Source organism: Giraffa tippelskirchi, chromosome 8 (assembly GCF_054371585.1).
Source record: "Giraffa tippelskirchi isolate mGirTip1 chromosome 8, T2T-mGirTip1v1.2.pri, whole genome shotgun sequence".
NCBI classification, from domain to species: Eukaryota; Metazoa; Chordata; class Mammalia; order Artiodactyla; family Giraffidae; genus Giraffa; species Giraffa tippelskirchi.
Window position 1 is genome coordinate 55797699 of NC_137282.1, and position 22573 is coordinate 55820271.

At 42.1% G+C, this 22573-nt stretch overlaps 1 protein-coding gene across 5 annotated transcripts in view; it reads left to right on the forward strand.

Annotated features, from left to right (window-relative positions):
• SEMA5A (semaphorin 5A) overlaps positions 1-22573 on the forward strand; it is a 521440-nt gene that overhangs the window by 436759 nt on the left and 62108 nt on the right. For 3 of the 5 annotated variants that reach the window (XM_081521332.1, XM_081521329.1, XM_081521334.1), the window contains exons 14-16: positions 2204-2385; positions 8739-8882; positions 18804-18951. In XM_081521332.1, the coding sequence (XP_081377458.1) occupies positions 2204-2385; positions 8739-8882; positions 18804-18951 (474 nt within the window). The remainder of the gene's footprint in view (positions 1-2203; positions 2386-8738; positions 8883-18803; positions 18952-22573) is intronic. The other 2 variants (XM_081521333.1, XM_081521330.1) reach the window with 1 other exon arrangement.

Below are 22573 nucleotides of genomic sequence, written 5' to 3' on the forward strand. Positions count from 1 at the left end.
AAGAATCAATTCTTCGGCACTCAGCTTTCTTTATAGTCCAACTCTCACATCCATACATGACTACTGGACAAACAATAGCTTTGACTAGATGGACCTTTGTTGGTAAAGTACTATCTCTCCTTTTTAATATGGTATCTAGGTTGGTCATAACTTCTCTTCCAAGGAGCAAGCATCTTTTAATTTCATGGCTGTAGTCACCATCTGCAGTGATTTTAGAGCCCCCCAAAATAAAAAGTCTATCACTGTTTCCATTGTTTCCCCAACCTATTTGCCATGAAGTGATGGGAACGGATACCATGATCTTAGTTTTCTGAATGTTGAGTTTTAAGGCAACTTTTTCACTCTCCTCTTTCACTTTCATTAAGAGGCTCTTAGTTCTTCTTCACTTTCTGCCATAAGGGTGGTGTCATCTGCATATCTGAGGTTATTGATATTTCTCCTGGCAATCTTGATTCCAGCTTGTGCTTCATCCAGCCCAGCATTTCTCATGATGTACTCTGCATATAAGTTAAACAAACAGGGTGACAATATACAGCCTTGATGTACCCCTTTCCCAACTTGGAACCAGTCTGTTTTTCCATGTCCTGTTCTAACTGTTGCTTCCTGACCTGCATACAGGTTTCTCAGGAGGCAGCTCAGGTGCTCTGGTAGTCCCATCTCTTTCAGAATCTTCCACAGTTTGTTGTGATCCTCAGTCAAAGGCTTTGGCATAGTCAATAAAGCAGAAGTAGATGTTTTTCTGGAACTCTCTTGCTTTCTCGATGAGACAGTGGATGTTGGCAATTTGATCTCTGGTCCCTCTGCCTTTTCTAAATCCAGCTTGAACATCTGGAAGTTCACGGTTCATGTACTATTGAAGCCTGGCTTGGAGAATTTTAAGCATTACTTTGCTAGCATGTGAGATGAGGGCAATTGTGCAGAAGTTTGAACATTCTTTGGCATTGCCTTTCTTTGGGATTGCAGTGAAAACTGACCTTTTCCAGTCCTGTGGTCACTGCTCAGTTTTCCAAGTTTGCTGACATATTGAGTGCAGCACTTTCACAACATCATCTTTTAGGATTTGAAATAGCTCAACTGGAATTCCATCACCTTCATTAGCTTTGTTTGTAGTGATGCTTCCTAAGGCCCACTTGACTTCACATTCCAGGATGTCTGACTATAGGTGAGTGATCACACCATCATGATCATCTGGGTCGTGAAGATCTTTTTTGTACAGTTCTTCTGTGTGTTCTTGCCAGCTCTTCTTAATATCTTCTGCTTCTGTTAGGTCCATATATTTCTGTTCTTTATTGTGCTCATCTTTGCATGAAATGTTCCCTTGGTATCTCTAATTTTCTTGAAGAGATCTCTAGTGTTTCCCATTCTATTGTTTTCGTCTATTTCTTTGCATTGATCGCCGAGGAAGGCTTTCTTATCTCTCTTTGCTACTCTTTGGAACTCTGCATTCAGATGAGTATATCTTTCCTTTTATCCTTTATCTTTAGCTTCAATAGTTACAGCCTCTTCTGCTCCATTCTGTTCTGGCATGTTAGAAAAGGAGAGAGGATGTCCTTTATTCTTGATTCCTAAAAGTGAAAGTGAAGTCACTCAGTTGTGTCTGACTCTTTGTGACCCCATGGACTATAGCCCACCAGGCTCCTCTGTCCATGGGATTTTCCAGGCAAGAGTACTGGAGTGGGTTGCCATTTCCTTCTCCAGGGGATCTTCCTGACCCAGGGATCGAACCCACGTCTCCCACATTCTAGGCAGACACTTTAGCCTCTGAGCCACCAGGGAAGTCCTAAATTTGATTCCTAAAATTATACTTAAATTTATATTTACTCATGATAAGTTTTATATGGCTTTCTCACAAATAAAAGAAGTTTTCTTATGAAAAACAACAACAGCAACAACAAGAACTGGAGTAGACAGCCCTGCCGTGGTTTGACTGATAGGTCATTATCTTCCCCTCCCCCTCCTCCTTTTCTCAGGTCCCCTCCTCCCCTCCGCCTCCTTCCTCCCCCTCCTCTCCTCCACTCCATCCCTGTCTGCACCCATAGCCTCTGCTGCTTTCCTTTGAAATACTTCCCCTTCCTCTCTTTTTGATTGCAATATGAGATATTCCAGAGAAGCTCTGATGGTCTCGTGGGAGACCTCATTTTTCCTCTTCTGATGTTCGCAGCCTTAACCCTTTCTGACACCCTTGCCTATATCTGCTTCCTAGATGAGGAATCTCACCGTGGATGGGCACTTCGGCGCGTGGTCTCCGTGGATGCCCTGCACGCACACGGACGGCAGCGCCGTGGGATCCTGCCTCTGTCGCACCCGCTCCTGCGACAGCCCTGCCCCCCAGTGTGGCGGCTGGCAGTGCCAGGGCCCCCGCATGGAGATCGCCAACTGCTCCAGGTGGGTACCTCCTGATGCTTGGGCTTAAACGCGGGTGTAAACCCAGCTTGTCCAGGCGTTTGGAAAATCACTTCCGATACATGCCTTCCTTCTTCAAGAGAAAGGTCACAAAAAGATAGAGACATTGACTACTTAAAAATGACATGATCTATGGGAGGAGATTTTAAATTAAAAATCTAATTTGCAATACACTTATATACGTATGCATCCTGTACAAATATTTGTATAACTGAATCGCTGTGCTACATAACTAAAACTAACACAATATTGTGAATCAACTATAACTCAATTTAAAAAATTACAAATCACATTCTAAGCCTCTTTGTATGTTTAGGTAAATCTAAACCTATCCATGTGTTCACTGTTAGATTGGGAAAAGTGTATCGAGTATGCACAATGTTCGAAGAAGGAAAAGTATACAATTTCTGAATGTTAAATTAGACTCCGCTCATCAATTTTTTAAATGCAAAGGTGACTATCAAATCTCTGTGGTATTTAAATTCCATTCACACATTCAAATAGTGATGTAAAGAAATGTCTTGGCAACATTTGAAGCTTTCTGTTAAAAGAGAATTCAGTGACCACTTACAAGTATATGAATGGTATCTAGTTTATCACCATTCTTTTAGAGGGCAGGTGAGTAGTTTGCTATGGAGACACAGTGTCCAAAAACCACACTGTCCAAGTATAAACATTGTGATTGACAGCTGGCCCATTGCAAGTACCTGTGTGGACATAGGAAGTTTAGTTGTTACCCTAGACTGGTCCTTTACAGATTCAGGAATATCAACTCTAGGGGCCACTTCTGAAACTACCAAAGCTATCCTACACTGGTGCTTACACTCAGAGGACCCTGCTGCTTAAAGTGCATATTTCAATATCTTAACACTCTATCGTGTCTAACTCTTTGTGACCCCATGGACTGTAGCCCACCAGGCTCCTCTGTCCATGGGATTTTCCAGGCAAAAATAGTGGAGTGGGTTACCATTTCCTTCTCCAGGGGATCTTCCTGACTCAGGGATCAAACTCACGCAGACAGATTCTTTACCACTGTGCCGTCTGGGAAGCCCCTCTAAAAGTGCATATGGCTTTCCAAATCCACATGAGAGTGACACTTACTGGTATATGAGCTATTAGTGATAAGTTTTGGTTGACAACTTAAGGGGGATCCAAGAACGCATGAGTTGATACACTGTGCCTGCATCTCTGCCCTTGCCTGACTCGGGGATCGTGTCAGTCATGGTAACAGAAGAGGATGCTCAGCTGCCAGGAGCATCCCATCTGCTTGATGGGAGTCTCTCATGAGTGCACATTTCAGCGTGCCCGAGGGATAGGAAGCTAGGATTCCATCATTGGCAAAAACAGGCCATGTTGCGGTCTTATGGGTGTCAGCAGATTTGATCTGCATCCTTATGAACCACCTCACTGCAGGGTCAGGAGGGAGGAACCATAGCACTCACTTGCTTCTATCCACTGGGAGCCCCTGGGACTGTCAAAGGAAAGAGACAGTTGTGAGAAGCCAAGTGAACAAGGCCAGTTCAAAGCAAATATTTGGTTTTCTAGCAGCAAGGGCTTATTAGTTTACATATTCCTTTGAAGTTATCTGCCAAAACTATGGTAATCTGACATCAGAGATTGTTTTTAATGCCCTTTATCAGTTGATAACTTGTTTATGTTGGCCTCAATTTTGTTGGAAGCAGAAAAGTGGAAACCACCTAACTTGCAAACTGATTTTTTTTTTTTGGCTCAGCCAGTGATGTCAAGTACTTCCTCAATTTGTGCAAAGTACACCAGAAAGCCTTTACAAAGACTGATCTAATGACTCTAAGTTAAACCCGATCTTCACTTATCATTGTTATTGTTTAACTTAATATACTCAGAAAGTGTTGGGGAATTCAAAATATTGCTAATTCAATACATTTGGCAAATATAATATCTTTGATTAAATGCTCTTATATCACATCATTTAAGTTTGTCATTTTCTTGGAGCTAGAGATTAAGGGCATTCAATTTATGGAAATAAATCCACAATATAATGTAATTAGCTAAGCCAGACTCTTATCAAACTGGAGCCAAGTCAGACTTCCTATCAATCATGAAAATCTGGTTTAATTATATAATTAAAGTGAACACATGAATGTCTACACCCCTTCTGAATTCTAATTCTTTGGGAAGGAGGAAGGAACAGAGAGAGACAAAACTTGAACCAGCTCAGTAGAAAGGTAGAATGTCAAGGAAGGCTTGGAGCTTTGACAGAGCTTTTGTCATCTAAATAAGTCTGCAGCTTCCAACGATGGCTATCTATACCTTTTTAAAAAAGGGGACTTTTTTCCTAGGAGCAAAACCCTCCTCCATCCTGGTTAGTTAGGAGGACCTCTCTGACAGCGATATTGTGTGCAGGAAGTATGGAGAGGGTTCTGAGCATCTCCAGGTGGGATGAGGGGAAGGTAGGAAGCTGGGTGTGCTGTGCTATAGGCCCCATAAAGACCACAGCTGGGCACAAGGGGACCTCTGTAGCTGCAGGACCCTTGATGGTGTTAGATTCTCTCACTTGAGAGTTATAACCACCCATACCTTCAGCATCTGGAGAAAGGCAGACAGACCACAGCATCTACTACTATGCTCTCTGACAGTAGCCGGGAGACAAAAGCGAAGTCTTGAATCAAAAAGCTCTGCACTGCATTCTGAACGGGCTTCCCAGGTGGCGCCAGTGGTAAAGAACCCGCCTGCCAATACTGGAGACGTGAGAGACACAGGTTCAATCCCTGGGTTGGGAAGATGCCCTGGAGGAGGGCATGGCAACCCACTCCAGTGTTCTTGCCTGGAGAGTCCTCATAGACAGAGGAGCCTGGAGGGCTACAGTCCATGGGTTTGCAAAGAGTCAGAAAGGACTGAAATAACTTAGCAGGAATGCTCAGAACACCCTAACACAGCTAATATCCGCTGCTGAATAACCTGGAGGATGGTTCACACCGTGTGAGCCATGAGTAGGTTTTCTGTCGCCTGTGTATTGTTTTGTTGTTGGCTCATTTTTTTTTTAACAACCACACTCAGCTTGCTCCTGCCTTCTCCGCGCTACCTATAGTGCTGTGGCCACAGTAATATGTTTCTTTTTTTCTTACTGGAGTAGAGTTGTTCTACAATGTTATGTTAGTTTCTACTGTACAGCAAAGGGCATCAGTTATACGTATACAGATATCTTCTCTGTTTTTAGATTTCCTTTCCATTTAGGTCGCCACAGAGCATCAAGTAGAGTCTCCTATGCTATATAGCAGGTTCTCATTGGTTATCTATTTTATACGTAGTATCACTGGGTTCGATTCCTGGGTTGAGAATATCCCCTGGAGTAGGAAATGGCAACCCACTCAAGTATTCTTGCCTGGAAAATCCCCTGGACAGAAGAGCCTGGTGGGTTATAATCAAAGGGTCTGTAAAGAGTCAGACATGACTGAGCATCACACATACACACACAAGATCAACAGTGTGCACATGGCAATCCCAGTCTCCCAATCAATATGTTAGATTTAAAACAAACACCAGGACACCCGCAACTAACACAATATTGTGAATCAACCATACTGCAATAAAAAGAGATTAAAAAAAAAAAGATTAAAAGGCAAGAAGCACCAGGAAAGCTTATCAGCTCAGTGTCCACACACTCTTCCTCACTTACTGTAGCACTGTTTTTCTAAGTGTTATCTTCTTCCCAAGAGCCAATTAAAATGCAGAGACCTCTGGACAAGTTGTCTGTGACATCACTCACTGATAATCATGTTGGGGAGCCACACCGTATGGCAACTCAGGGTGTGAGGACACTGCCTGCCCATGAAGGGAAGGGCGGTCAGATAAGGAAAGGCGAGGTGCAAGGGCAGAGTTTGCCCTCTGCTCACCTTCTCCGTAGGCCAGCTCAGATGCTCCACACAGTCAAAAAGGAGCCCATTAAGACTACAGAGATTAGATTACTTGTGTTATTTCAGAAAACAAGAGCATATCAACATTGCATTATGTGTTGCATTATTTCTATAAAACTAAGATGGTTTCCACTGATGCCTGGCAAAAACTTCATAAACACGTTAGAACTGTTATTGTTGGAAGGCTACAGTCAATGAGTAATACTCTATTTTATATTGTTTAATGGAAAAAATGACTATCACAGACATTCTTGTGACTTTATTGATGCCTGCTTAGCTCTGGCTCTAGTTTTGGAATGCTGTTCACTAAAAGGAGCTGTGATACAATTAGTGCTATTTTCAGACTAAAAATCAAATATTAGTAAACAAACCTGTTTCAGTGATGTTTTAAATGCATTAAGTGGATTGTTTTCGACTGACTTAGTCACCAAAATGATCCATCTGCTGATATATGCTGACTTAATGCTACTCTGGGCTTCCTTGGTGGCTCAGTTGGTAAAGAATCCACCTGCAATGCAGGAGACCCAAGTTCGATTCCTGGATCCCTGAGAATTCCATGGACAGAGGAGCCTGGTGGGCTACAGTCCATGGGGTCACAAAGAGTCACACGCAACTGAGCGACCAGCACGTTCACTTTCAGTGCTGCTTCTTTGGTTGCCTGCTGCTACGGCTGCCTCTAAGCAGCAGTCTGAGGTGTGCAAACCCAGCTCCATAGAATAGGCACGTATGTGGACAGTGCACTCATTAATTCCCTAACGTACTATATTCCTATTATTTAAAATACCTACTGCCCTGTATACAACCGGTTTCATAGATTGCGAGTAGATTACATCATAAGGTGTCATCTTTGTTAAAAGGTTTAGGAAATTAATTTCCAAGCAATTTTGGGAGCAGTGTTTCTTGCATTATCTAAACTTTTTTTTATATAAAAGAAACTTTAAAAATTTCTCTTTATTTATGTTGAGGTTTATTTATGTTTATTTCTATTTACTTATGTTTCTTTCATTTATGTTTTCATTTTATGTTGAAATTACATTACTTGGATACTTTTTAAAATTGTGCAAGGAATGATATGTAAGATACTAATTTCTTGTAGAAACTGCTTCAGAAATCTGTCTTATTTTGTGTTATTTTGGTTAAATTATTATGAAGCAGCTTTGTTATATCATACATTGAGGTATCACTTTATTTTGATTTTGATTAAGTTTCAGAAAATAAAGTAGGGAAATATGAAATATGCTAAGAATTTTCTCAGAGGAGCTTTCACTTGAAATTGTGTTAGAAATTACATATATAGTGTGCTGTTTATACCTTGAGCTTCAATGGTATAGCTGTGCACCTGCATGCTTTTAAAGGAATATGTAAAGTAAAATAAGAATTATTTCAGTAGAAATATAAATACTATAGATGAGCGTAACAGCTATTTAGAAATGCATATGCGAATAGAGAAATAGAGAAAAAATTCTACATTCAGTTAACCCTCTATATGGGAGTTTGGACTCTGGTTTTAACATATATTTTATTAATAATACTTAAATTAAAAAAAATCCTATATCTTTAAATAGCAAGGACAAAGTGCTAAAGAGATATTTAAATTATAAGTATTCTACAAGCAGATATTTTAAGGAAAAAAATACAATATTAAACAAAAATTTTTCTCTGGCTGTTAGTAACAGTTTATTCTACAACCCACTTTTATAAGTGTTTTTTATTTTATATTTTAATATATCTGCCTTATTTTATACATGTATAAAATAACATATATAAAGATATACACAATTGGCACTTCCTATGTTTACACTATGTCTTTGTCAGATTATTAGAGAATAGCCAAGATTCTGAATTTAAAATATCCTTTCTTCATTTTCAATAAAGTTTGTTTTATGGCTTTGGACATTATGGTACTCTTTATCAATAGGAATGCCATCAAGAGAGTTACTGATTGTCACTGCTATTAATAGATTTTAAAGGAAACATTTAAATGATTATTTGATTCAAATGTGCCCTTTGCATAGATTATAACTGATACAGTACAAATCCAATAAAATCATAAAGGCCAAAGGTTCAGGGATGCATCTCTCATTTCTTTTCAAAAAACAAAAATAGCATTATTTTTCATTAGCTTAACGTTTTCATCACTAAGCTTTCTTGGTTCTAATTAGCCCGTTTATAAGGTATTCGCAAGTACATGTAAAACTTGACTCTGAAGTTTTCTCTTTTGACTCGAAAATCAGACTCGGGGGCGGGGACGGACTTCACAGTAACTGCGGTTCCCGAGACAGTACATTGCATTGGTTCCAGGGCTCCTTGCCCCCATGGCCTTCGCAGCCCGCGGTCAATGGTCCCCGTGGGGGGGACCCCGTGTGAACTTGGGGGCTGGTGCAGGTGGAGGTTGGGCCTCGCGCAGGTTGACCCCAGTGACCCTGTTGCTTCTTTCCCCAGGAACGGAGGCTGGACCCCCTGGACCTCGTGGTCTCCCTGCAGCACCACATGTGGGATCGGCTTCCAGGTGCGGCAGCGGTCCTGCAGCAACCCCACCCCCCGGCACGGGGGCCGGGTGTGCGTGGGGCAGAACCGCGAGGAGAGGTGGGTACCTCCCTCTGTGCCTCCGTCGCCACCCTCCCGCTTCCCGTCATCCCGGTGCGATCGGTTTCCCTGCGGTTTCAGTTTCTGGATCCAGCTCAGCTTGTCTGTGGCATCCTTTTCTGTTGAGCCGAATGACCCTCCTCTTTTCTCTCATCCTTTAATTTGGACCAAAGCTTGGGGTGGACAGCATCACTGGGGGGAGGGGGCGCCGTGGGGCCTGCAGGGGTCACTTAGCCCTCCGGCTCTTGAGGGATGGGAGATGCAGGAACAGCGGGTATCTCTGTGCTGGGCTCCCCGGAGACGAGGCAAGTGAGTCTGCTGGGCAATGACTGCTCTTCTTAAAATTCCGCTAGACTGGTCTCACACCTCCAGTTCCAAACAGGGCCTGAGCTGGTCGTGGGTCCAGATGGTGTTGATCAGAAGAGGTAAGTTTTCCATCACGACTGAATTAAGCATGGGCACCAGGTGAGAGCCATAGTCAGTATTTTGATTAGAATTACAACTACACACTTGTCTATTAACAGGACCCCTCAGTGAACCTTCAGGACAACCCAGAGTGGGGGTTCCTTTTCCATGTGTATTTTAAGCTTTCAGCACGTCCCGAGAACATTTCAGTTCAGTCTCACGTTTAACAACTTGTTGCTCTTTGTAGACGCAAACATTTGGTTTTGGCCTTATAAATCTGCAGTGTGATAACTGGCTCTTCCTTCCATATTTAAAGTACATCTTCGTTTATGGTTATTGGGAGAAAATCCAGGTAGGTGAATTTCACGTCACCTTTGTGAGTCTTAACTCTCCACACTCACATCAGTTTATGTTCTTGGTCCATGAGAAGCAAATTGGCTTTCAGTACTTTTTAATTAAATTGTAGTAAGACTTGTATCCTGTGAAATGACTTCAGTGGGAGCCTCGTAAAAATACCTATGCAGTTATTGGCTTATGTGATTAATATTTATATAGACAAAGCCAACAGGCTTAGTGGTAGGTAATTCTCCACCAGATATTTATTACAACCTGAAATTAACTGGAGAGAATCACTTTTTTCTTTCTTCATTGTGTTCCTAAATCACTGATTAAGATGGCATTCTTTTGACTCAGAGAAAAATGAATGATGATTTTTACAAGGCAAAGATGGTTGTTTTTGAAGTAGTACCCTGTGACAGTGTAACATAGGCGTGTCATTTCCAATCTGACACCAGTTGATAAGTGGGAAAGTCGATTATGGGAAAGATGTCTTCCAGCATTAGAAGGTTTTAAATTGGCTAGAAGTTTTAAATGTTGTATGTTGTCACATAATAGAGCCCATTCAGGTAAAGTGACCTCTATCCACCCCTAGAATCACAGCACCTCCACAGACCTCACACCTGTTATCACCTTTCCTGAGCTGAGCACACGGGAAGGAAGAATCTGGTTAATTGTGTGGTTAACATCTATATATGTTCTCTATCCATTTACGAGTGTTCATAAAGCTTCATTTTCAGAAAAGGATCAGGATGGTTAATGTGTTTGGGGAACTTTCATTCAAAGTGCTCTTATTTTACAGAAGAAACGCTTTTGGACTAGATGAATATTTGCTTAAGGAGGGAACTTGGACTAAGTAATAGACATGTAGATGATAAGAACAAGGCCTGTATCCCCGGGGAATCTCCCTTTGAAACAGCCTTTCTTAGGGGGCGATTGAGAAGTTAATGAAAGCTAGAAAAAACAAATGCACGGCATCTCTTTCTTGGCCTTCACTAGCAAAGAGTTCTCAGTGTCTTTGTCATGTCATGTGGGAAGTCTCTCTACCTTAGTAATACAAAGAAATACCATCCTGATTTTGACAAAAGAGATATTTGAGAACTAAACTCAAGATTAAAGAAGACCCTGATCTTCATGGAAACGTACGAAAGAACAAGGGCTAGACATATACACTCATTAATAAAGTCACATCATGCTTATTTAAACACCATCAAACCTAAAAATGAGATACGGTGAGATGAGATGGTTGCATGGAATCACCAATGCAATGGACATGAACTTGGGCGAACTCTGGGAGATGGTAAGGGACAGGGAATCCTGGCACCCTGCAGTCCATGGGGTCACAAAGAGTCAAACACAACTTGGTAACTGGACAACAGCAAAGCTGAAAAACTCCTGAGTGGCCACAAATGAATAAATTGACTCTCCCGGTAAGCTTCCTAAGTTAATGCTAGGATTTTTGTGAGTGACTTTTTATTTGTGACAAAATCTCCAACAGAAATCTCAAAAACGTTCACATCGATTTTTGTCTAAATAATGGATAAAAAAAATATGCAATTTCTATTCTTGATGTACTTTAAAAGACATGGACATTTGTTTCTCTGTTCCAAAATTTCCTGGAAAATTATTTTCTTGAGTAGCAGAAACGGAGTAGAAGTATTGATTCCCAGAGAGGCTGCCCACAAGGATGAAGCGATGGACCCCTGTGTAAATATTATTGAAATGTAAATATCCTTGTCTGTATTCATTTTCTCCTGCTGTGTAACAACAGTTCTACAAACTTACTGACTTAAAACAGCACACATTTATCACCTCTAGTCTCGGAGGACTAGGAGTTCTGATACAATTCACCTGGGTTCTCTGCTTGGCCAGAACTGTGGTCTCATCTGAGGCTCACCTGGGGAGGAATTTACTTGCTGCATTCAGTTCCATCAATCTGAGGACCTTGGTTGCTCACTCACTGTCAGTCTGAGACTGTCCTCAGTGTTTTGCCAAACAAGCCTTCCCATCGTGATCACTTGCTGCCTCAAATCCAGCAAGGAAGAGAATCTCCTTGCAAAATGAACATTATTGTCTTATGTAATGTCATCACAAAAGTGACATACCCACACCTTGCCATATTTTACTGGTTAGAAGAAAGTCAGAGACCTAGTGCTCAGTCAAGAGGAAAGATATGTACATCATACATAAACGTGTGCATTGCACAGGATGTGCACATCAAGAGGCAGGAATCGTTGGGCTCACTGTCGAGTTTTTCTGCCATCAATGATGAACTGTCCCTATCACATACAACATGCAATTCACCCCATCTCCAGTTTCCTCCCAGTTTTATAACATTCAGTCATTTCCCCAAATCTGGAACCTTATTCAAATCAGACCCAAAGTGAATGAGTCTCCCTGGGTATAGCTCGTTTCAGCCTGTCCATCTTAAAGTGTGAGATAAGTTACTGGGCCACCAGCACACTCACCGGACACGTGATGGGGCAGGCAGAGGATAACAGCTACTGTTAGTTCTGTTCACAAAGCGGGAAATGGAAGGGCCAAAGAAATTCCCATAAAAATTCTGAGATCTACACAGACAAGTGTATGGAGATGCTTGATGAAGTTGCAAAGCTTGGGCATAATTCTGCACAGTTCTTAGCTTTGCGTTCTGGGCTCTCATGTCTGTTTCCTACTTGACCCTTCCCTTTTCATGAAGGGTAGCATATGCGTGCAGCTGGTTAGTTTAATGAGCCTGCTTCCTGCCAGTGGAAGTTTGGGTTTCCAACAGCCTCATTTCATTTGTACTTTCTCCATATATTCCGTCTCAGCTGGTGACCTTTTTGCTGAAATCATCTTCAGAAGTCTGCCATGAATTTCCTTGGGCTTTGCTCCACTAAACAGTCTACATCTACAGATCTTTCTGAGCCAGCCCTTTTCTACCTGGGGCTCCTGCTAAGACAACTAGGAGACAACACTCTCCAGCTTTCTTGTGATTGAGAGGAACTGCAACTCTTGCTCATGAACTTCTGAGAGAACTCCTTGTGGGACTGAACACTACTCTGATCTTTTGATGCTCCTGAAGTTTTAACAAAAGGTTTTACAGTTACAACTTCAGTTTTTTACTGTTTGCCAGACTTTCCTGGTGGTGCTCAGAAGCTGCCTCTTCATTTTAGCATCTTTTGCCATCAGGAGAGGCCAAGAATTTCCTTTCTGTTTAACATCATTTCCCTCAATTTCTTTTTCTGCTGCGCCAATGGCTCAGTGGTAAAGAATCCACCTGCAGTACAGGATAAATAGAAGACGTGGATTTGATCCCTGAGTCAGAAAGATCTCCTGGAGAGGGAAATGGCAACCCACTCCAGTATTCTTGCCTGGAGAATCCCATGAACAGAGGAGCCCGGCAGCTACAGTCCGTGAGGTCACAAAGAGTTGGACACTACTGAAGAGACTAAACATGCATGCACATATATATGTACACATACACACACATATATTTATAACATAAAGGGAAGGGAAGTCGCTCAGTCGTGTCTGACTCTTTGCAACACCATGGGCTGTGGCCTACCAGGCTCCTCCATCCATGGAATTTTCCAGGCAAGAATACTGGAGTGGGTTGCCATTTCCTCCATCTCCAGAGGATCTTCCTGACCCAGGGATCAAACCTGGGTCTCCTTCATTGCAGGCAGACACTTTACTATCTGAGCCACCAGGGAAGCCCATAACATAAAATTGCCATTTAACCATTTTTAAGACTTTGACTTAGTAGCATTATTACATTTAAGTATTGTGCAACCATAACACCATTTCCAAAACTTCTGCATCCCCCAAAACAAGAACTCTGGAACCAATAGTTGATAAATCTGCCTAATAGAAGATTTAAGCAGGTATTGAATAAGTAGAATCATATAATCTTTTCTAATTTTTACCTCACTTATTTCACTTAGCGTATCATTTACAAAATTCATCTTGTAGCATGTATCAGAACTTCATTGCTTTTCAGGCTGAATAATATTCTTCTGTAATATTATACTAACAGTTTATTCAAAGGGATTAATTTTCTCTACCATGATTCTCAAAATTCTACTTGCTTCTACTCAGTTTCTAGTCCTGAAGCCTCTTTGATATTTTTAGATATTTCTTAAAGTAGCACCATGTGTCTGAATATCAAGATCTGTTCTCTTTTTCATTCATAAAAATAGTGCCTCAGACTTAGCTGCCTAAAACACCACATGCTTTATTGGCTCACAGTGTCTCTGGGGTCGTGGCCTGGACCAGCTTAGCTGAACCGTCTGCTTCAGCATCACTCAAGGGTGCGCCAAGGTATAGACTGTGGCCATGGTCTCATCTGAGGCTCATTTGGCAAGGAGAGGGGTCTGCTTCCTAGATTCCTCCTGTGTTGTTGGACTGAAGCTGTTTGCCAGAAACTGCTCTCAATTCATGGCCTCTTGGACTTTCCCATCTGATTGCTTACTTCTTCAGAGCCAGCAAGAGAAGAAACTTCTTGAAAGAAGGACATTACAGGGTTAGGTAACATATCATGGAAATGATAATTTGTCATCTTTGCCATATTCTGTTGATTAGAAGCAAGTCACAGGTCCCACCCACAATGAGTGGGAAGGAACTACACAAGATGTGAATTCCAGGAAGTGAGGCTCATGGTGACCACACTAGAGTCTTTCAGTTGTTTTATGAAAGTAAAGAGAGCCAGCCACCAATCGGGGTTTATGATACAATTTTTCTGTCTGTATAGGCAAGTTTGCTTAATCCGTGATGAGCCAAAGTGATGCTCTGTGCAAGTCATTATCACTACTCTTGCCTAATGGTTCCCTTAGCTTCTTCTTAGGGAAAAAAAAAAATATTGTGAAGAACTCAATACTTGTACAGTTTCTCTGGTGCCACAGAAGATTCCATTCTCCCAGTGTGGCCCAGAAAAGCAGCAATCACTTAAGAGTAAATCAAAGAGAAAGCAGTTCTCACAGGGTTCTGATTGGTTCAGGCTAACAGGTTTCGTGAGAAACCAACATGGATGGAACCAGAACAGAACACAATTTGTAGCGTGAAGAAACAGGACAAAGGAAAACATGATACAGTATTGAAAATCTAGTCCATGCAGGATTATGAAAGACAATTCTCTTCACAGACTAAGTCTGTGGAAAAATGGATAATTTATGGAGAAATAGCGCCTGGCTATTAATTCATTTTGAAATGCAAAATGAGAATGAGCAGTCATGGGCAAAATGAAAATCTTAATTTTTAATGCATCATGAAATGCATCTGTGACTGTCAATGCTCTAAGAGGCTGGAGGTTTGGGAGAGCCAATAAGATTTCAATACTGTTTAGCTTGTCCTTTGGTAAAAGCCAGCCATGTATAAAGGACTCAGTAATGAAGAGCAAATGACTGATGTATTGTGTATCTATTTTATCCGTAAAGTAATAAAAATCCTTGCACACCCAGTCACCGAAGTAACTAAGTTTGTGTGTGCTCAGTCGCTCAGTTGTGTCTGACTCTTTGCGGCCCCGTGGACTGCAGCCTGCCAGGCTCCTCTGTCCATGCGATTGTCCAGGCAAGAGTACTGGAGTGGGTTAGATGCCCATTGTTGTTTATGACCAAGAAAGACATCAGAGGCCCAGTCCGTAGTTTAACAAGAGGTACGTCTCTCTGGCACGTGTTTGTTGGGTGACAGAGTAAGAAGGGCAGAGGACAAGTGCTCTCTTGACATTGCAGAGAATCCAGAGCTAGAAGTTTGTAAGGGCCCAGCCTCTGAGCAGACTCCCCCAGGGTGAATTTTTGAGTGAAACCTAGACATAAATGACAGACTAGCCTGGCAATTTCTAGTTCTCTCTGACCTGCCTTGCAGAGGACACCAGTTACATTATCTGGTGAGCCTTTTGTCATGGAACTAGTATAGAAGAAGAAAGAGAAGAGGGCAAGCACATTGTTGACCACCTTAAAATGCAGCCAGGGATAGAATTATAACATGGATAGAAAGTTCTAGGCTACATGCAGTTATCAGGTTCTCCTGTGGCAGACTTTCAGCTGTAATAATACACTGAGTGTGTTCAGAGAGGAGCATGATGTAGACAGAGATTAGAAAGGCTACGTGCATTATGATTTATTTTCCTTTTGATAAGTGGTAGCTCCTTTGCTATGCTTTTTATTAAAAAGTCAAGGGTTTTTTAAGTACTGTGAATAAGATTTCCCTTTGCCTTCTCTACTCTTAATGTGGGTTTGTTTTTGGTTTAGAAAGCTGATGTTAGTGTCAAGGAGTTGAGGAATTCCAGACCCTTTCAATGTCGGCAACATTTCTTTGGAAACTGGAGGTGGTCTTCTGTCCGCATTGAGAAAGGCTCCACGTGGATATTTTTAATTCACTGCTAAGAATTCTGATGTTTTGAGTTTTCTTGACTTACTTCTTCCAAACGCCTTCTTAAAACAAATAGCAATTTCCTCGTAGAACAATCATTGCACCAACATGGATGTTAGTCACTCAGGAGTCAGGATGCTTCGCTTTACGTCTTGTAACTCTGCACATTTGCAAAGGTCTAGTGCTTTCCGTCTATTATATACTCGGTTTTGTTTTCAAGGTCATACTCTCTTAATTAGAAGCCTCCTTCCCCTTCCCTCCCACATGTAAGACTGTCTAGAGTCCTGAGCTGTGAGACTGAGGGCCCTGGAAGACTGTCTTATGAAGAAGAGTGAGAACTCTTTAGTTTCACTGGTTTTACTCTTTCATGCAAAGATTTAGAGACGAAACCGTTTTCCCAATTAGTCCCTGACTCTCCCTCTGCTGTGAAATATCAGCCCTCTCGCCCTAGAAGTAAGCACGCCACCCACTTTCATTAGAGAGGCTGACTTTAGGCTCTACAGTTTATTTATTTATTCATCTTGATGTCCACACAGCTACCATCTTATTCCCCCTCTACCATGGATGTCCTATGGATGTCCCTTCCTGACTCTTGCCATCACCATCATATTTGTCCAACTTGGGCTGTTTCTGCCTCAGATTGTTGCAAACACACCCTCTTGGTTGGCATCTGCTCCATCAGCTCCTCCTAATCCACCTTTGGGAACTCAGCACCACCTCCATGCAAGCATGGAGAACTCTGCTCCTCTCAGGGGCTCCAGTACCAGCAGGATGAGGCACCAACTCCTGCAGCCAAGTCTTCACTCCAACTCTGACAGTACTAGTTTTTTCTCTGGAGCTTGAGATGCCCTTGGTTCCTTGTAAATAAAGCTCAAGTTCCTCCACTCCATCTGTATAAAGACAGATCATTCCACTCTCGTCGACTTTTTCTATTCACCTCTCTTTAATCACTTTTTAACCACAGTCTTCCCATTCCTGTTGTTCAGCTGCTGGGTCGTGTCCAACTCTTTGTGACCCCACGGAGGGCACCATGCTTGGTTCCCCTGTCCTTCACTATCTCCCGAAGTTTGCTCAGATTCATGTCCATTGAGTCGGTGATGCTATCTAACCATTTCATCTTCTGCCGCCTCCTTCTCCTTTTGCCTTCAATCTTTCCCAACATCAGGATCTTATCCAGTGAGTCAGCTCTTTACATCAGGTGGCCAAAGTATTAGAGCTTCAGCTACAGCATCAGTCCTTCCAGTGAATACTCAGGGTCAGTTTCCTTTAGGATTGACTGGTTGGATATCCTTGCTGTCCAAGGGACTTTTAACAGTCTTCTCCAGCACCACAGTTCAAGAGCATCAGTTCTTCAGTGCTCATCCTTCTTTATGGTCCAACTCTCACATCCCTACGTGACTACTAGAAAAACCCACTCCTGCTTTCTATTCTTTCCCAGAATGCCCAGTGATGCTCTCTGAGCTTCATCCTGTTGACTCCCTTCAGCTTGGCCTGACTTTTTGCTTTTCATGGTTGTATATACTCCTGCATCTACCATATTCATTAAATGTCCTTTATTTGATGGGAAAACAGTTGAGTCATATCAGCATTTGCTGTCAGGAAATTATGCTGCCCAAACTACCTTTCTTACTTTCTGGAAATCAGCTCCTTACATCTGTTTTTTGCTCATTAAGATAGTGTTTTTCTCACTATGGAGAAATGTATGGAGGTTCCTTAAAAGTAGATAAACAACAAGGACCTATTATATAGCACAAAGAATTAAATTCAACATCTTGTAATAAAGTATAATGGGAAAGGATCTGAAAAGAATATATATATACTGAAACACTGCTATACACCAGAAGCTAACACAACATTGTAAATAACTGTATTTCAGTTAAAAAAAAAAAAAGTGTGTTCTGTCCTGCACACCCTGGGCTTTTGTCTGTTTCCCTGAGTGCAACTCAGGTTGGACACACCTGAGACAGGGAAGCTCCCTTGATGAAGAAGAATAGCATCTTCTTACCAGTGAGCCGTAAACCTGTGAATTACCAGCTTGTTTCCTTCTTACTGTTTGTTTCTCTTCATTTTGTCTCACTTGTAGTATGAAAGACTGAGGAGAAATTTGATATATCTAAGGCTAAGGATGGCTTTGTATATTTGGGTAAGAATTGGTAATATGAACATACACATTGACATATAGTCAGTGACTAAGACAAATAGGACTAGTTGTCAACAGTAATTCACCTCTTTTTGGATAACAGACGCTCATCTAAATTAAGGTTGTTGGACATCATTCTGAGAGTCTACAAATAAATTTAAAAATACCATAACCTAGCAGTGTGTGGCTGGAAGCTTCATACTAAAATTAGACTAACTCTTCTATAAAGTATGTTACTAGGATTACAGGCCTTACTTGACTCAAGGATGAGAAATGAATTCCAGATACAATTTGCTGACTTTCCATTCATAACCTACTTTATCTTTAGTATTTACGTTTCGAAGATAAATGCCCTACTTAGGTGTTTTGTGTGTGTTTTCCTTTTTCCGAGCGTCTATTTGAAGGGCTCTGTTTGTCTCTCCTTTAACTGGCTGCACAGGAAGCTCCATCCTGCATTGTGAGTCTAGCATCTTGCGTTGTCTCCCGCGCATCCCATTGTCCGTCTGCACACAGCATGGCCAGCGCCGCATCCGCCTCCTTCCCTGTGCGACCACTCAGAACACTGAAGCGCCCCTCCACGCGGAGCATGCGCATGGGTTCAACATCCGGTGCAGGGTCGGAGAGTGGACAGGCCTGTGGCCTCACGTTACACTAAACGGTTGCTTTTCCCCCTCTTGGTTTCCCCGTTACAGATACTGCAATGAGCACCTGCTGTGCCCGCCACACGTGTTCTGGACAGGATGGGGACCCTGGGAACGGTGCACAGCCCAGTGTGGGGGTGGCATTCAAGCCCGCCGCAGAACCTGCGAGAATGGTCCTGACTGTGCAGGCTGTAATGTGGTGAGTAGTCCTCATCCCCAGGCCGCAGTCTAGAGCTGGGAGACCAGAGTCATCAAACATTGGATGCTCTGCAAACATTAGGTGCTCTGCAAACACTGAATACTGCACCCACAAGAGATGTTTTGCAAACAGAGACGCTCTACAGAGACTAGGTGCACTTATGGACTAGATATACTGCAAACAGGAGCTTCTCAGCAGACACTTGATGTTATGCAAACCTAAAATGCTCTGGAAACATGGTATGCTGGAAACTTGATGCTGTGAATCTAGTGCTTTTTCAGGTACTGGATGCTGTGAATCACAAGTCTCTCTGGCCAATAAGCGTGTCTGGAGGATACTTAAGAATATCCTGAAGGCTGATTGGAGGAAATCTTCCCATGTGGGATAAGCTGCCCGAGGAGTTTTCCAGTTCTTGTTTCTGAGCTAGTACAGAAACTTCGGCCTGCTTAACTCCGGGCACTATATTAGGTTTGGGAAATGGGATAAGGTCATCAAACTGAGCCCACACCAAGTTATTAATGTAAAATGTGGACAAACCTTAGACACTGAGGATTCACAAACTTTATGGAGCCGTTATCAGAGCACATTTGGTGCCAATTCTAAGGGCATCAAAGACAACTTAGGGTTTTATTTCTCTTATGCTTTAGTGGGTCCTATTTCTCCTAACACTCTGGTCTGTCAAAATTCTACTTGTGCGAAGGCCTGATGTTGCTCTTCCTGTGCCATCTGTCAGAATGATTGAGCACTTAAGTCTGCAGGGCTTTGTCTTCATTTGCCTGTTCCCGGTGCAAACATTGCAGAGTGACTGTAGGGACAGTAGGGATGCCTTGGTGGGGACGTTCAGCATGAGAAGGTCTGGTGTGGCGTGCTTCCTTGCTGATCTCCCAGTTGGTCTTTGCATTAATTTTGTAAGCTTCGCTCATGAGGCTTAGAAGGTTTTTGTGCTGCTGTAAAGTCTGTTTTTGTGAGACCCAAAAACCACACAGTTCAGATAGTCTTGGGAAATTTGGAGCGAGGAAGAGGGTTATGAGATGCTTTGTCAGATATTACACCCAACCCAAGGAGATTTTGTTATTGGGATTTGCAATTAGATTTGTTCCCCTTTGCAATGGCAAAGATATTGCAGTAGCTTTAACAGAATCTATTACTGATTATAGAGGGACTTCTTTCCAGGTCAGCCTGAACTAACTAACTAACTAACATGGAATATCTTAGTGTCCAGTTTAGGATGATGTAACTATTGATAATTCAGATGCTGAGATTTAAAATTATTTATGAAAATGTGACAGGTAAATCTGAGGTCATTTACAAGGTCTAGGAAACCATTCAAATGTGGTAGGTTTGTTCTTTCTTAAATATATCAGTCCTGTTCCAGGTGGTTTGGCATCTAACACTGGGGTCTCCACTCCTATGTCAACATTTGTTTCCTCTGCTGGTAAACCATAGGGACGGATGGCCTGAGTGGAATTGCACTTTAGTTTGTAAAGTTTGCACTACAAAGAACTCAGAAAACATTTCAAGTCATTCATTTTCTTATTGCAAACTTACTTCAATTATTACACACAAAAAGTTTAATGAAAGAGAAGTGTAGCCTGTCTCCTATGCAGTCGCCAGACTCTGTGTGTGTGTGTGTGTGTGTGTGTGTGTGTGTGTGTGTGTGATACAAATGATTATAAATGTAAAAATTGAATGCCTTCCTAAAATGTTCATATATTTGTTTTGTTTGTGTCTAAATTTGCAGAATTTGGTTTATGAAAACTGTAACATCAGTTTTCAAATTCAGAGGAATATCACTAAGGAGTTTAGTATAAGTTTTTAGGTATTTTAGTTTAGTTTTCTTTTTCTTCCCCTCCATAGTTAAACTATTGGCCATGTAATTCCAGGAAGCTGTTATTACGGCACACTGGAGCATTCTATTCTTTTCTAGTAGAAGCACAACTTTTATTTTTTCCCACATTTTTTCCTATTTATTCCAGTTTCTGTCTCTTCCAAGGCAGGAGTGCCAACTGAGGAACATAGGCAGAATGAAGGAGAGGCTTGGTTTCTTTGGCTTGCTTAGAAAATGTATCCTGTCAGTTCAATTCCTAAGATGCTTGTTTTAAAATAATAGCTATTTAGGTAAAGTGACATGTTGACCATATTCTAGCTGCAGTTGAGAAATCTTTGGCCACAACATATGTTTGTTTTTGATGTTTAGTCTTCTATCCGGATGGTGGCACACAGCATTGCAAATTGACTATACTCTATTATAAAATAAAAATTAAATATTAAAACCAAAGAATTAAACAAAAACAAACACAAGGACATTTTAAATTGGTAAAAAAAAAAAAAGATGTGGCTGTAAGTATAGGTAATTTATTGATTTTGGAGTCACGAATTTAGTTATCTGCTTGCCTGTGTCTCGCTGGATGACATCAGCTGATATTTCTGAACCTCTGTCTCCGCAGCCAGTTGTTGTGTGACCCCGAGGTCTGCCCACTGTCCTCTGGACCTCTGTCTCAAATCCAGCTAGAGGCCATGTTCCCTGGCCCCGAAATCACTGATGCTCTGATCCTGGTACCCCTTTCCTGGACCCTGGGGACACATGTGTCCTTCCCTGGTAGCTGAGTCTTCTGATTAGTTTGGAATGAGATACAGCAGGATATTTAATGGACAAACTCCTCCCACTTCTGAGTAAGCTGCTCTGGAACCTGTACGAGCCCTGGGTTCCGCTTCTGAGTAAGCTGCTCTGGAGCCTGTACGAGCCCTGGGTCCCACTTCTGAGTAAGCTGCTCCGGAACCCATATGAGCCCTGGGTCCCACTTCTGAGTAAGCTGCTCCGGAACCCATATGAGCCCTGGGCCCCGCTTCTGAGTAAGCTGCTCCGGAACCTATATGAGCCCTGGGTCCCGCTTCTGAGTAAGCTGCTCCGGAACCCGTATGAGCCCTGGGTTCCTCTGGTCCCCGCTGCCCCTTCCCAGGTCCCTTCACACCTGTGGCCTCCCAGAGCATGTGGGGAAAGCACAGGTGACAGGTGAGATAGCTGGTGTCACAGCCCAGCTCTGCCTCTGAGTCCCCAGGACACTTGGGGCCCTGTTCCACGTCTCCAGTCAGCATCCTCGAATGCAATCCCCTGGATGTCTAGGAGGATGTACAGAATGTATGAGACATATGTTTATATATCATTGCTTAGTAGCAAACCCGACAAGGCAAATAGAAGTAGAAAATGCCACCATCATTATTGCAGCTTTCCAGGTGGCGCTAGTGGTAAAGAATCTACCTACAATGCAGGAGACCACGGATCGATCCCTGGGACAATCGCTGGAGGAGGAAGTGGAAGCCCAGTCCAGCATCCTTGCCTGGAGAATTCCATGGACAGTGGAGCCCAGTGGGCTACAGTTCATGGGGCCGCAAAGAGTCAAACATGACTGAACATCCACCCACCACCATCATTATTGGCATCAAGTCATAGTCTTGGGGAAGAATCTTCTATTCTTGAATAATATACCATTAACAATTTGCATTTTATGTTTTTCTATTTAAAATTACCTTTATATTCATATTACATAATTTATAATTTGTATTTATGTAAATATATAAACTTATATTAAATGTAAGTTATTTTATGTTACCTGAGGTTAGC